Source organism: Microtus oregoni, unplaced genomic scaffold (assembly GCF_018167655.1).
Source record: "Microtus oregoni isolate MIOR12 unplaced genomic scaffold, Mior012 000005F_ref0000423, whole genome shotgun sequence".
NCBI classification, from domain to species: Eukaryota; Metazoa; Chordata; class Mammalia; order Rodentia; family Cricetidae; genus Microtus; species Microtus oregoni.
The window spans coordinates 23,595,774-23,611,183 of NW_024543064.1; the positions used below are offsets into that span (position 1 = coordinate 23,595,774).

Sequence of the window (15,410 nt, forward strand, 5' to 3'; positions counted from 1 at the left end):
TGGGAGAACAGCAACACGTCATCCCCGACTATTTTCTGTCTTTCCTGCCAGCGCCTGAGCCTGATTCATACGAGACACAGAAACGGTGAATGGAGGGATGGTGGCGGTGATGATATCACCAGACTGACTCCGAGGGGGCAGGCCCAGCCTGAGAAATCCCAGGGCACCCTCGACAAGTAACCAGAATGAAACAGGAAAGTCTTCAGCAAACACTGTTTGGCGACCCTTTCAGAAAAACAGAATTTGGAGCTAGGAGGTGGGATAGGCCTTGAAACCTCAACCCCTGAGGCAGAGACAGGAGAGCAGAGTTTGAGGCCAGCATGTCCTCTACAGTGAGACACTGTCTTAAAAACAGCATACATGGGGCCAGAGAAGTGCCTCTTGCAGAGGACCTGAGTTCGATTCCCAGTCCACATCAGGCAGCTCTCAGCCACCTGTAAGGCCAGCTCCCAGAGGATCCCATGCCTCCAGCCTCTGACAGCTCCAGTATGCATGTGCACTTACCCAAAAAATACACATAATTAAAAATAAAATCTTAACCGGGTGTAGTGGCCCCCCCTTTAATCCCAGTACTGGAGAGGCAGAGGCAGGCAGAACATGTGAGTTTGAGGCCAACCTGGTCTACAGAGTGAGTTCCTTGGCAGTTAGGGCTACACATAAACCCTGTCTTGAAAAACCAAAAAGTAAGCCGGGCGGTGGTGGCGCACGCCTTTAATCCCAGCACTCGGGAGGCAGAGGCAGGCGGATCTCTGTGAGTTCGAGGCCAGCCTGGTCTACAAGAGCTAGTGCCAGGACAGGAACCAAAAAGCTACGGAGAAACCCTGTCTCGGAAAACCAAAAAAGAAAAAAGAAAAAAAAAGAAAAAAAAACCAAAAAGTAAATAAATAAGTAAAAATAAAATCTTTTGAAAAATCATAAGCACTACAGTAAGATACTCAGCAAATCAGTTCCAAGATTTCTCTTGAGGGAAAGACATACAATTTCAAGTTTATACAAGGAGATATATGTTTCGAAAGGCAAATGTAGCAAGTTAGATATGATGGCACATGGCTATCCTCCCAGGATTTGGGAGGCTAAGGCAGGAGGATGGCAGGAGGATCTGGAGCTCCAGGTAACATTTACTTTGGGGCTAGTATGGGCTGCTTTAGACCCTGTCTGAAAACAAAGCCGACTGTGAAAGGCCCCATGTGGAAACATTCTCAGCGTGCCTAGCAACTCTTGGCTCAGCATCTGCCTCGTGTGTCCCCTAAGCTGCATCGCAGACAATAAAAGGAGATAAGTAGAGATAGCCCCCGCCTTCCGCACGCCTAGTCTGTGCAGCCGCAGACGTAATTGTTTATCCACACGGTATTTATACCCCACTCTTCTAAAAAGGACTTAGAACTGGCTCACACTTAATCAGAAATAACTCGGGTACAAGGGATATGGTGGCATGTACAAAAAAGGAAAATGCAGGGATTCCAGCCCAAACCCTGGACGATGGCTAGGTGGTATTTGGGGGTGAATGCGGCCGGTAGAGGAGGGAATGAACTCATTGGACTCGGCCTCTCTGGCTCTCCCTATAACCAAGCATGAGTCACTGTTGAGTTAGACTTTAAAAAGGCTTCTGTGGAAGGAGTAGGCAGACACAGGTTCAAACTACTTTACTGAGCCCCAGTTCCTTGTGTTTAAAACCTAAGAATCCAAGCCTGGTATGGTAGCCCATTTTACCCTGGTAGCACAGGCTTGCCATCCTAGCTACATGGGGGGAAGAAGCAGGGAGATCTCAAATTCAAGGCCTGCCTGAGCTACTGAGCGAGTTCAAGACTAGCCTAGTCAAATCGGGCCCTGTCTCAAATAAAAAGAGAACTGGGGTGGGGGGGGGGGAAGATGGCTCAGTGGTTAAGAGCATTGGCAGCTCTTCCAGAGGTCCTGAGTTCAATTCCCAGAACCCACTTGGTGACTCACAACAATGGGATCTAATGCCCTCTTCTGGCCTGTAGGCATAGGTGCAGATAGAGCATCATATTTATAAAATAAATAAATCTTAAAAATTGTATTTAAAGGCTTGGTGGTGGTGTACACCTTCAATTCCAGCACTCAGGAGGCAGAGGCAGGAGGGTCTCTATGAGTTCAAGGCCAGTCTAGTCTACAGAGTGAGTTCAGGGCTGTTACACAGAAAAATACTATCTCAAAAAACAAACAAAATCTACTAAAGAGAGAGAGGATTGAGGATAAAGCTCCGTGGTAGAGAGCTTGCCAAGCATGCATGAAGCCCTGGGTCCAATCCCCGAGATCCACTGCCCCCCCCCAACAAAGTTATATAAACCAAAAGTGAAAATAATTGTCAGGGTGGGGTGTGGAGCTAGAGAAATGGCTCAAGGGATAAGAGCGTGGTGTTCTGAAGAGGACCCAAGTGCAGTTCCCAGCACCCTCACTGTAGCTCACAGTTCCAGGGGATCCATTGCCCTCTTCTGGCCACCTTGGGCATTGCATGCACATGGTGCACATACATACATGCAGATAAAACATCCATATACATAAAGTAAACAGAGTAAGATTTTTTAAAAAGGGGATGGGGAGGGGATATGGTTCAGTGGTGCAGTACTTGCCAAACAAGCACGAGACCCTGGGCTCAATCCCCAACACACACAAACAGCTGTGTACACCAAGAATTCAAATACCCATCAAATCCTAACGCTGGCCTTAACCAAATGAAATAAATACAGAGCTAGGGGAAAGAATGAGTTAGCGGAACCAAGAGCAGGGTCCCTGCTTTCACACTGAATGGTAACCCCACCCCAAATGCATTAGACCTCTCTGGGTATGGTACACCGATAGTCCCAACACTCAGGAGGCTGAGGCAGGTGGATCTCTAAGTTTGAGGCCAGCCTGGTCTACAGAGTGAGTTCCAGACCAGCCAAGGCTACACAGAGAAACTTTATCTTGGAACGAAAAAAATAAAACAGACCTCAGACTTCCCTTCACCTAAATGGCATCTCTTCTGCTGGCTATGGTGGCACACACCTATAATCCCAGCACTCAGACGGCTGAGGCAGGAAGGGTCTCGAGTTTCTTAAGGTCTCCCGGCCAGCCTGAACGACATAGCAAAACTCTCCGACACAGAGGGCAAGGCCTACCCTGTACTGTTGAACCTCCTCATCACGTTTCTGCCTCACGAGTGTGATCTGGTCCTCCAGGTTCCTGTTCTGAAGGTGGAGCTGCCGGGCCTCGGCTTGCAGGGGTCTCAGGGCCTCCTTCATCTTTTGGATCTCGGCCTGGGTGTCCTGTAGCGCTTTGGTCCCTGCCTCTTTCCTCTCCAGGAGCCGCAGCAGCTGAGGCTCGTACTCCTCTTCCAGGCCCTGGCGGCTTTCTGCCATGAGATTTTCAAACTGTGTCGACAGCCGCCGCCTCTCCTGGAGGAAGTGCCCATCGCTCTGGGTTGGGGGTGCTTCTAGTTGCTGCTGCAACTGCTCCTTCTGTTTCTGATAGGCGTCGCGGAGCTGGGTCAGTTCTCCTGAGAGCTGGGCTGCCCGAGTGCTCAGCGCTTCCTTGCAATCGACAAACTGAGCCACATCCTGCTGGCGGCACTCCAGCTGGTATTGGTAGGCCACGCATTCCTTGGTCACCTTGAACAGCTTCTGCTTCACTATCCGGATCTCCTCCCTGAGCCCATCGCACTCCAGCTCGGCCTGGGCGTGCAGTTTATAGGCAGCCAGGATGTCCTGGTGGATTTGTTGCACCTCCTGCAGGGCTGGTTCCCGGAGCAGCACAAGCTCATGGATAAGCTGGTCCCTCTCCTCTTCCAACTGGGATACAGCCTGTACACACTCCTCGAAACGGCCCTCCAGCAGCTCCAGGTCCTCCATGCTGAGGTCCTCTTCTGTGCTGGGAATCGGTGGAGCCGGAAGGCTTTCCTCCGGGGCCACCATTTCTCCCTCAAAAGCAGTCTGCTCCGGGCTTGGGTTCTTAGCTGGCTCTACAGGCTCCTGGGACAACTGTACCTCATCTGGTTTCACAGGCTCCTCCACAAACAAGGGCTCCTCTGAACTCACCGGCTCTTCCAGATCCAGAGCCTCCTCCGGCTGCCTCGATTCATTGATACACAGTGTCTCCTCTGGCTTCTCAGACTCTTCCACATAGAGACTCTCTTCAAAGTCCACCGAGTCCCCCAGATAGAGAATGTCTTCTAGGTTCACAGTCCCCTCCAAAGATAGAGTAGCCTCTGGGATCAAAGTCATGGCCTCCTTCGGGGCTTTGGCGTCCTGAAGAGAACTGGCCTCTGTGCCTGCTTCCCTGCAAGAGAGAAGATGGACGTGAAGGAGAGCCCGAGAGCCCGATTCTGTTAACGAGTCAACAGGGCCTCCACCTCAGGGCTAGCTGCAGCAGCTTCACAGACTCTATCTACTCCCTTGCTAATCTGCCTCTTCCACAGCCAGCCAGTCCACTGTTCGCATTCCCAGACAGCACCACAGCGTCACTGGCTAGCCTCTGCTTAGGTTGCTTAAAGAACAGAAAACTCACTCTCAGACACTGCCGGCTGCCCCACAGTTCTACACAACATGTCCAAGGGTCCACACGGAAAGACTCTCTTGGGAAAACAAGGAAAGACAAACGTGGTAGGTAGTACACACCTCCAATCCCGGGACCTGGGGGATGGAAGGAGGGGGTCAGGAATTCAAGGCCAGCCTCGGGTACTTAGAGAGCTGAGGCCAACCTGGTTTCATGAGAAACTACCCCCACACACACACACAAAAGGGGGTTCAGGGAGTGGCTCAGCACATAATGGCACTCACTACCAAGACTGATAAACTGACTTCAATCCTTGGTGTCCAAATGGAAAGAATCAGTTTCTACAAGCTGTCCCATGAGTGCACCCCCCAATAAGTAAGTAAATATTTAAAATGGGGGGCAGTGCTGGACAGATGGCTTAGTGGTAAAGAGCTCTGGGGTGTTGTTGCAGAGGACCCAAAGTTTGGCTCCCAGCATCCTCGTGATGGCTCACAACCACCTACAACTCCATCCAGTTTAGGGAGGGGTATGACACCTTCTTCTGGTCCCATGCACCCCTTCCCACATACATACCAAAAATAAATTTTAAAAATTAAACATAAGGGGGCTGGAGAGATGGCTCAGTGGTTAAGAGCATTGCCTGCTCTTCCAAAGGTCCTGAGTTCAATTCCCAGCAACCACATGGTGGCTCACAACCATCTGTAAAGACGTCTGGCGCCCTCAACTGCCCTTCAGGCATACAGACAGAATATTGTATACATAATAAATAAATAAATATTAAAAAAAATTAAACATAAAACTGAATAAATAAAAAATCACAGCCGCCGCCAGACAGTGGTGGCACACACCTTCAATTCCAGCATTCTAGAGGCAGAAGCAGGGGCTCTTGGTGAGTTTGAGACAATCCTGGTCTACAAAGTGAGTTCCAAGACAGCTAGGGCTGCACAGAGAAACTCTATCTTGAAAAAAAACTGGAAACGAAACAAAACCAAGGGGCTGGGGAGATGGCTCCAGTCAGTAATGTGCTTGCTTTCCACACAAGAATGAGAACCTGAATTTGGATCCCCAGCACCCATGCAAAAATCCAGATGCTTGGGGCTGGAGAGATGGCTCAGAGGTTAAGAGCACTGACTGCTCTTCCAGAGGTTCTGAGTTCAATTCCCAGCAACCACATGGTGACTCACAACCATCTGTAATGATATCTGGTGCCCTCTTCTGGCATGCGAGCATACATAGAAGGAATGTTGTATACATAATACATAAATAAATCTTTGAAAAAAAAATCCAGATGCTGTGGTCACACTAAGCCTAGCACCCAGTGGACAGAACAGGAGAACCCCAGAGACTTAGTGTAGCTTGACTGGTGAGCTCCAGTTTCAATGCTGAGGAGGACACCCAAAATTGACCTCTGGCCTCCACACACGCGCACACGTATGTGCACGCACGTGAACACACAAGCATAGCTCAGTTGGTATAGTGCTCAAGCGACATTTAGGATGCCTTGGGTTTGATCCTGGCCTGGCACTACATAAAACCAGGTACGGGGCTGGAGAGGTGGCTCAGCGGTTAAGAGCACTTGCTGCTCGTCCAGAGGTCCTGAGTTCAGTTCCCAGTAACTACATCGTGGCTCACAACCACCTATAATGAGATCTGATGCCCTCTTCTGGTGTGCAGGCATATATGCAGGCAGAACGCTGTCATAAGGCTTAAAAAACAAACAAACAAGCAAACAGGTTGGTGGTGCATTTCGATGACCCCAGCCCTCAGGAAGTAGAAGCAGAAGAATCAGAAGTTCAAGATCATCCTCGACTGCATAGAGTCCAAATTCAGTCTGGCACCCATATATGTATATGTACACATGCACATATGTGCCCATGGATCCAAACACTAATGTTGAGAACCATGCTGAATAACTTTTCCCCCTTAATCCTCGAGGAAGGTGGTGTGGGAGTCCCCTCTGCATGCTGTGAATATCATTGGTTAATAAAGCAACTGCTTTGGGCTTATAGCAGAGCTATAGGGGAATAGAGCTGGGGGCAGGGGAACTAAACTGAATGCTGGGAGAAAGGAGGCAGAGTCAGGGATAAGCCATAAAGCCGCTTCTGGAGACAGGTGTGCTGAAACTTTGCTGGTAGGCCACGGCCTAGTGGTAATGCACAGATTAATGGAGATGGGTTAAATTAAGATGTAAGAGTTAGCCAATAAGAAACTAGAGCTAATGGGCCAAGCAGTGATTTAAATAATACAGTTTCTGTGTGATTATTTAGATTCCGAGCAGCCAGGAGATGAACAAGCAGCCTCCTCCAACAGGAAGGGTCTCTCAATCAAACGCAGAGCTCACATATTGGCTAACCTTCCCAGCCAGCCTGCTCTGGGGATTCCCATCTCCTCTCAGGGCTGAAATTACAGGTGGTTGGCGGCGTCCAACCAGTACTGTTTTGACCGAGCCATAGACCCAGCTTCAAGAGAACTATAATTTGGGGGCAGCTGAGCTTGAGGTGTCAAAAAGTACCAGGTGAAGATAATCAAAACCTACTTCTTTAGGGGGAAAAAGTGGGTGGGCATTATTGTGCATGCCTTTAATCCCATGCAGAAGCAGGGAGCTCTGTATAGGTCCTTATCCAGTCGGATCTGCACTGCAAGTTCCAGGCCATCAGGGCAAAATGTTGAGACCTTCTATGAGAAAAAAAAAAAAAAGTCTGGTGGCTGTGGTGCATGCCTTAATCCTAGCACTCAGGAGGCAGAGGCAGGCAGATCTCTGAGTTCGAGGCCAGCCTGATCTAAACTGTGAGTTCCAGGACAGTCAGGGCTACACAGAGGAATCCTGTCACGAGGGGGGAAAAAGTGAAGGGACGAGGTGATTGCTTCAAATTTACATACTTTTTACATTTTATCTATTTACTATGTGTTGGGAGGGCGGCGTGTGTGTCACAGTGTTAACGGTGAGGTCAGAGATCAGGCTGCACTCAAATTACAGCTCTCCCAGCCCCCAAGGCAGGGAGATTAGCAAGAGGTGTGCACTGCTGGTTCCTGCCCCATGTAACTACTGCTGGTTCCTGCCCCATGTAACTACTGCTGGTTCCTGCCCCATGTAACTACTGCTGGTTCCTGCCCCTTGTAACTAGCTCCCTGAAAACTGACCCTTACAAGAGGAAGTCTCCAGCCTCCGTCCAGCATCTTCCATCCACTGTCAGGTCCCTAGTCCAAGCCATGATCTGTTTGCTCTATTTTGTACCAGCTTTTTTTTTTTTTTTCAAGACAGGGTTTCTCTATGCAGCCTCGGCTGTCCTAGAACTTGCTCTGTAGAGCAGGCTGGCCTCAAACTCAGAGATCCACCTGTCTCTGCCTTCTGAGTGCTGGGAATAAAGAAAGGAAGAAAGGCATGTGTCGCCACCACATAGCTGTACCTGCCTTATAACGGGCCTCTTTGCTTCTCTGCAGCTCAGTCTAGCTACAATTCGCTGGCTACAACACGGTTGCTCCGTGCCATATTTCCAAAGCCTTTGCTGTAACGCTCAGGATGACCTGGTACCCACTACGTAGTCCAAGCTGGCCTAGAGCTCTCTCTATCTTTTTTTTTCTATTTACTTATTCTTTTTTTTTTTCTGGTTTTTTTTTTTTTTGAGACAGGGTTTCTCTGTGGTTTTGGAGCCTGTTCTGGAACTAGCTCTTGTAGACCAGGCTGGTCTCGAACTCACAGAGATCCGCCTGCCTCTGCCTCCCGAGTGCTGGGATTAAAGGCGTGCGCCACCACCGCCCGGCCTTTTTTTTTGATTTTCGAGACAGGGTTTCTCTGTAGCTTTTGGAGCCTGTCCTGGAACTAGCTCTTGTAGACCAGGCTGGCCTCGAACTCACAGAGATCCACCTGCCTCTGCCTCCCGAGTGCTGCTATTTACTTATTCTTATAAGAATGGATGCTTGGCCTGCATGCATGTATGTGCACCACAGGTATACACGGTGCCCTCAGAGGTTAAAAGAAGGCATCAGAGCCAGGTAGTGGTTACATACACCTTTAATGCCAGCACTCGGAAGACAGAGGCAGGTGGATCTCTGAATTCAGGCCAGCCTGGTCTACAGAGTGAGTTCCAGAACAGCCAGGGCTACCAGAGAAACCCTGTCCCCCAAAAAACTAAAACTAACAAACAAAAAGAAGCATCAGATCCCCTGGAACTGGAGTTATGAATGGCTGTGAGCCACCACGTGGGTGCTGGGTACCCAATCCAGGTCTTCTGCTAGAGCACCACGTACCCTTAATAGCTGAGCCATCTCTCCAGTCCCGAACCTGGAAGTCTTAACAATCCTCCTGCCTCAACCTCCCAGGTGCTAAGACTACGGACATGTGTCTCCATGCCGAGCTCTCAGAGTTTGAAAGAGGTGGTCCTAGCTCACCATTTTTAGCCTCAGCTCACATCACCCCTGCAACCCCTTCTCCCACCCCAGCGCCTGACAAGCCAGAACATGTGGTAACTTTTCACACCTCCTACTCAGGGTCCTCAATATCTGAAGGATCTAGCTGAAAAATGCAACTTCCTGAATACCAATGTGCCTAAAAACACTAACCCGAGCTTCCAGAGAAGGTAAGACTCCTGGCACTAGGAAGGAGCACCTGCTCGGGCGGGCAGGCGCACCTATCCTGCTCTGCCAGAGTCCCCGCTTTCCCAGCTGACGGCCTTTGCGTCATGTTCCACCTTGGAACGACTTAACCATGTTCGAGGCACTATTCTAAGCGCTTACATGAACACTCACTTTTAGCCGTTCATCTGTTATGCCCAGTGCAGAGATGAGCAAGTCAGGGTGCAAGGCGTGGGAAGCACACCTGAGGTTCTGGAGAAGGCAGCAGAGCTACCCTCTGCCTGAGACTGCGCATAGTCCTAAGGAGGGTTTGGAGCATTGCACTCAGAATGTCTTTTTTCATTTTGTTTTGTTTTTAAGGCAGGGTTTCTCTGAGTAGCCCTGGCTGTCCTGGAACTTACTTCGTAGACCAGGCTGGTCTTGAACTCAGAGAGACCCACCTGCCTCTGCCTCCAGAGTTCTGGGATTAAAGACACATGCCACCACCACCTGGCTCTGAATGTCTTTCTAGGGTGTTGGTGGAGTGTAGGGTCAGGGGGTGAGGCTGAGATGGGGAGAACTTGCCTAGCATATAGGAATTCCTAAATTCATTCCCAAGCCCAGAAAAAAAAAATTGGTTTAGTTAACAAATGTCTGATCATTCTCCAACTCCATCCCAGACGAGGCCCACTGCGACCTCACAACATTCTGAATGTAGCTCACCTTCGGAGCAGCAACTTTGTTTTATGAAAGTGCATGTGTCCGTTGGAGGAGAGGGGACATCCTGAGGACAAAGCCAGTTGTCTGTACCCTAGTGTGGGGCCCTCGGAAGGCAATCAGAAGCCAACTAAACTCCAAGGGGAAATCTGCCCAAGGTCAAATGGCAGAGCCGGTGTGGGTGTGTAGGACCCAGGCCTCCTGACTTCTGGGCTGAGCTGCCACACCACCCTAGGTACCAGATGTTGTCAACAGCTAGCTGCTTCTCTACTGAGCTGGTAAAGACGCAGATTACAGGAGACCAAGCAGAGAGGAGCATGCTCGGCTGGGGCCCCTGACCTCGGTGCCACTGCCGCTCTGTCCCTGTCCCCAGAGGACTTGGACAACTCCTTAACGCTGTCCATCAGACTGTGACTGGTTGTGTGTATGACATCAGGCAGACAAGAACTTGTGTCTGACGTCAAGCTTGTTAGTATGTGTGTGGGCAATTCGGGGAAAATGCATGTCCTAAGGTCCAGCTCAGCTTTATCTTCTCACGTGACAACAGAGGGTACCAGAAGTCTTCCCACGATTTGATAGACCGGGGAAGTCTCTGGGCCACAGCATGACTTGGGAAAGAACGACTCCACACACACCAGTGGTCAGATCCACAGTGCGGGCAGCTGCTGGGTCCAGCTATGGCCCAGCGTTGGGCTAAGAGAAAAATCCCTCTATAGGCCTTCACCGGATCCACACGGGGAAGAACAAGCTGACTGAACAGACTGGTAACTTCAAGCTGGCAGGTGCCCAACCCTGCACCAAGTGGCTCAAATACAGTGGATTATCAAATGGTTTCTTCCTTGCCCCAAGAACAGTGAATGAGAAATAAAGAAAAATAAAATAAAACTTGTACTATGCTTGGGCAGTTGAGCCAAGTAAATCTTGACAGGTTGCTAGCCTGAAAGGATTAATTCTCATGCAGCGGGTGGAAGAAGTATCCCAAAATACCACAGACCACCAGAGGTGTCAGGTCCCCAAGCCTGGGCCTCCCATCTCCCTTCCCCGGGTGACTCCGCCCCGTGCCACACCCGGGCCGGACCACTACCCACGGCGAGGAAGGGGCCGCGCGGGTGGAGGACGGGAGCCCACCTAGTACCACCTCTCCTACTGGGTGGCGACACGGGCCCTGGAGGCTCCTACCTCTCAGGCCGGGCGCCGTCCCCGCCGCGCAGGGGTTCCGGACTGGCCATGACTGCCCGACCCCGGGCTCGCCCGGAGCGTTATTAATAGCCGACCCCGCCGGCGGCTGTGCCGGTGCCCGCGTCCGCCGCACTGCCAGCTGCAGCGGACACCAGATCCCGGCGACCCGGGCCGGACGCGCCCACTTGGCCCGGACCATCTCCCGCGGGAGGAGGGCGCGGGCCCTGCGGCCCTGGGGGCGGGGAGAGGGTGGGAGGGGGATGGGGGGCTGGGGTGGGGTGTGATGAGGGGCGGCCCAGCCGCGCTTCCCGAACCTTCTTCTCTCTCCACCTTTCCTTCTGGCCCGGGTTGCTTGGCGAGGAGAGGAGGGGGCTGTGCAGTCTCAGGGGAGCAGTTCCCGGACCCAATGGAGGCGGGCTACCCAGAGAGACCCAGCGCCCCTCGTGCAGCGCCCTGCGATCCCCACCCGCACAAGGGCTTGGAGAGCGGCCACCCTCCCGGTGTCCCGCAGCTGTCGTGAAGGGGTGGGGCAGGGCGCCTGCTGGAGAAGGGGGGTTACCCGCCACACCCCGTGCGTCTGGGGACAGCTGGGGGCCACGGCTCGGGTTAGAGAAGGGCTGAGAAAGAACTGCAAAAAGGCTTAAGGCCGGAAAGTTGAGTCTGTGTTTAACGCAGGTCTCCTCCCTTCCCCCACCCCCAACTTGGGAGGTCTTCTGAGACCCACTTGTGGCCGCTGCCGTCGTGTTTCAAGGCATATACCCACGCCTGAGTCCTCGGTCCACCGCCCGTGTCGGGGCGGAGTTCCTCACTGAAGGCACCCTCCCCTACCCCCAGTAAAAGTTGTTGGGCCCCTTCCCAGACCTGGGCCCCAGGCATTTTTCCTCTGATTTTTTTTTCCACTTAGTCCCGTGTCAGGGAGGAGGGCTTTGATTCAATTGCAGAAGAATGCTTTGCACCCAACAGGCCCAGGCCGGGAGGAGGCTGGACACCCTTGAGCAGCGGTTGGGAATGGAGAAGCAGAACTGATGCCAGTGTGTTGACGGGGTGGCTTGTGCATTGTGTTCCATGTGCCCACCCACAGCTGGGAACATCTGGTAGAGAGGTTCTGGGTCTGGAGCAGGAGACCGATCTAGGGTCGTCTGTCCCACGTGGCTCCGTTCCTTTCCCGTGTGAGCTGTGGAAGTGCAGTTCATGACTTGACAGCTTGGTGCCTGTGGACGATGATGCCGGTTGTGAGTGCTCTTCAGGAAAACGAACCCTGGCTGTGGAACAGATGTGAAACGGGGTGTGAGTGTGAACCTGACTGGGCTGACGTGTGCCAGTGTGGCAGCTTGGGGTAGGTGTGTGACGGCAGTTGCCTCCTGTGACTGTGTGTCTTCATCCTTGTGTTTCATCTTTTCCTTCCAAGGGGAGGGAGCTCAACACCCAGAGAACCCAATATACCCATGTAAGGTATATGGGAGAAAAGGCATTTTGGAGGCTGCTGGTCATTTTCTGACTTACCCCTGAAATATTCCAGGGGAGGATGTTGGCAAGGCCTCGGGCTGCTTGCTGGACAGCTGTTGCCAGTCAGAGGGAAGGAAGGGAGCAAGGGCAAGGCCTGCCAGCCTGCCTGCTGTTTACCGAAGGTGCTAGGCAACGGACGGGGCAGCAAGGGGGGCACTCTCAGGGGCTGCCTCTGCTCCTCCAGCCCCGTGGCTCAGGAACTGTCATGAGTGTCCCCAAGGCTGCCTCCTTAACTCCAGGCAGCTCCCACGAAGCTCCTTCGGGTGAAAAACTGAATCCCTACTAAGTCCCAGAAACTCCTTCAAGCTTGGCGCTTTGTCCTTGCTGCTGTCTCTACGTACAGCACCTTCTCCAGCTTCTGTTCTCCCTCAGAGCACAGGCCGGGTGTCATCTCCTTAGAGAAGCACCCCCATTGCATCCTCAGATCCACTTTATCCATCACCTGCTCAGTAGGAAACATTAGGGCTTACTTGGGGTTTGCAGGAGTTGGGCTCCCAGCATTCACCTCAGGCAGCTCACAGTTGCCTCTAACTTCAGAGGGATCCCACACTTCTAGCCTCCTCGGGCACCTGTACTTACTCTCACACAAACAGACACATAATTAAATAAAATAAATCTAAAAAACAAAAAACAAGAGTTTTTTTGGGGGGGGTGCATTTTGAGGCAGGGTTTCACTTCACAGCCTTGCCTGTCCTGCTGGCTTTGAACTCCCAGAGGTCACCTGCCTCTGCCTCTGAACTGCTGGGCACTGGGATTAAAGGCAGGTGCCATCACTGGCTGGCTAATAGTGTTCATTTGTAATTCCTTTCCTTCCTGCTTCCTCCACTAGAACAGAAGCCACATGAGGACAGGGACTGTGTGATTTATTCAATGCTGTGGTGTCCTTGCACGTCATAGAAGACTTCATGGGACGGTCTCTGTGGCAACTGAATTTAATCCCAGATCTTCCCCCATATAAAGGTGGAAGGGGAGGACCAACTCCACACAGTTATCCTCTGCCCTCAACACATGCCCTGTGACAGATGTGCCGTCATGCCCACACACACCTATCGTGTGTACACACACACGATAATAAAAGTAACAAATACAATGTCTGTTGAATGAAGTATTGGAAAGAAGCTGGACGCTAGTATCCAGACCAACTCAAGCAACATATTATACTGGCCGCGTGCCAGGCTCATACTGCCCATGGTTAAAGAGCTGCAGTGGACCCTGGGAGACAGACACATACACGTGTTCAGACTGCATCCACCCAGGTGGCCTTGGGTGAGCAAGGTCACGGGACTCAGTCCCTTGGCACACATTGACGTTTGGTCTGTGCTGAGTCTGTATCAGAGCAAATGGCTTTATTGGCCCAGGTCTGCAAGAAGCTTATTGTGTAGAAGACGCCAGAACCGTCTCCTGGGGATGCAAGTTTGCATGGAGAGTAATGTAGATCACTAGGCTAAGCAATGTAGCCATAGGTTCTGGCGCCAAGGGGCCCAGGGGTGGGAAAGGTTCCTCCTGGGACTGCCTCATAGACAAGGTGTCTGGCCCTGGCCCTAAGGATAAGAAAAGGATTTTTTTCTGAGACAGACACAGAGGGTACTTTTATAAACAAGTGTTTTGGGGGCTGGAGAGAGGGCACAGCAGTTAAGAGCATTGACTGCTCATCCAGAGGTCCCAGGTTCAATTCCCGGCACCCACATAGCAGCTCACAACTGTCTATAACTCCAAGATCAGATACCCTCACACAGACATACCCTGTATGCAAAACACCAATGCACATAAAATAAAAATAAATAAATAAATATATATATATATATTTTTAAAGTGTATTCATACAAAGCTGAACTTAAGAAGAGAGAGCAGCCAGAGACTGGCCATTCTCTGCCTGACTGTTTCTTTCTCCATTTCTCCACTGCTCTGCCTGTCCAGGGGCTGGTCCCTGCCAGTTTCAAGGGTCCCTGGCCTTCTGCCTTCAGCTGAGTAGACATGGTAGAATAAGAAGGGGGAGAATGTGACCAGGATAGTCCCCATGCTTCACCGGCTATTCTGAGGACTGGACCCAGGGCCTGGCAGTGGAGCTCCACCACTGAGCTGTAGCCAGAGCCAGGGATCGGGCTGCTTATCAAGCTTCTCTCTCTCAGTGAGGTGTTTCTTGGCAGCCGCTACTCCTCTACCAAAAGCCTCAGCTCGTGTGTGTGTGTGTGTGTGTGTGTGTGTGTGTGTGTGTCTGGTACTGAGCCCTTCCTTGGCTGTCGGCTGTCAGCAGGTTTCCCGGTGAGACCAACTCCCTTTCTCTGACTCAGGATAGTGTCTGTGGCAGGGCTGCAGAGCCTGGGGTACTTCCCTGTTCTGGGAAAGGCCTCTATGAGCTGTCCTTTCCAGAGCTCTCTGCTAGCAAAGGCCTTGAGATGGCCTGTTTACCGATAAAACCTCCAAGGCGAGAACCGGATCCAAGGGAGCAGGCCCAGGCCGCAGAGGTTAAGGGAGGTCACTAAACACCAAAATGAGAGGAGTGTGAGCAAGGCTGGTATGTTGCTGAGTGACAGTAACACAGACTCGGTGCCCAAGACTTTGAATCCAACACTCGGGAAAAGCAAAAAACAAGCAAACAAAAAGAAGATGGGATAGTTCAGTAGTGCAGCCATTGCCTAGAAAAAGAAGCAAACAAAGAACTAGAGAGACAGACAGACAGACAGAAGAGGGGAAAGAAGCTGGAGAGCTGGCTCAGCCACTAGGATCACCTGCTGCTCTTGCAGAGGACAGCCTTCTGTTCACAACATAAGTCAGATGTCCCACAGCCACCTGTCACTCTTGCTCCAGGAGTTGTGACACTCCCTTCTGGTCTGCCTGGGCGCCCCCATGTGGCACCCTTGTGCAGAGACATGTATTCTGTGGTGGTTTGAATGGGCATGACCCCCATAGACTTTCTTTTGTTTGTTTGTTTGTTTGTTTGTTTTTCGAGGCAGGGTTTCTACATG

The 15,410-nt window shown here is 51.5% G+C and overlaps 1 protein-coding gene across 4 annotated transcripts in view; it reads right to left on the bottom strand.

Moving 5' to 3' along the window:
* Sync (syncoilin, intermediate filament protein) overlaps window positions 1-11,094 on the bottom strand; it is a 21,424-nt gene extending 10,330 nt beyond the window's left edge. For 3 of the 4 annotated variants that reach the window (XM_041651719.1, XM_041651717.1, XM_041651720.1), the window contains exons 1-2: window positions 7,028-7,099; window positions 3,120-4,275 (exon numbers count right to left, since the gene is read on the bottom strand). In XM_041651719.1, coding sequence (XP_041507653.1) covers window positions 3,120-4,275; window positions 7,028-7,080 — 1,209 coding nt within the window. In that variant the 5' untranslated portion in view covers window positions 7,081-7,099. Of the gene's footprint in view, window positions 1-3,119; window positions 4,276-7,027; window positions 7,100-10,938 lie in introns of those variants that run through there. The other variant, XM_041651718.1, reaches the window with a different exon arrangement.
* Between the last annotated feature and the right edge of the window lie 4,316 nt (window positions 11,095-15,410).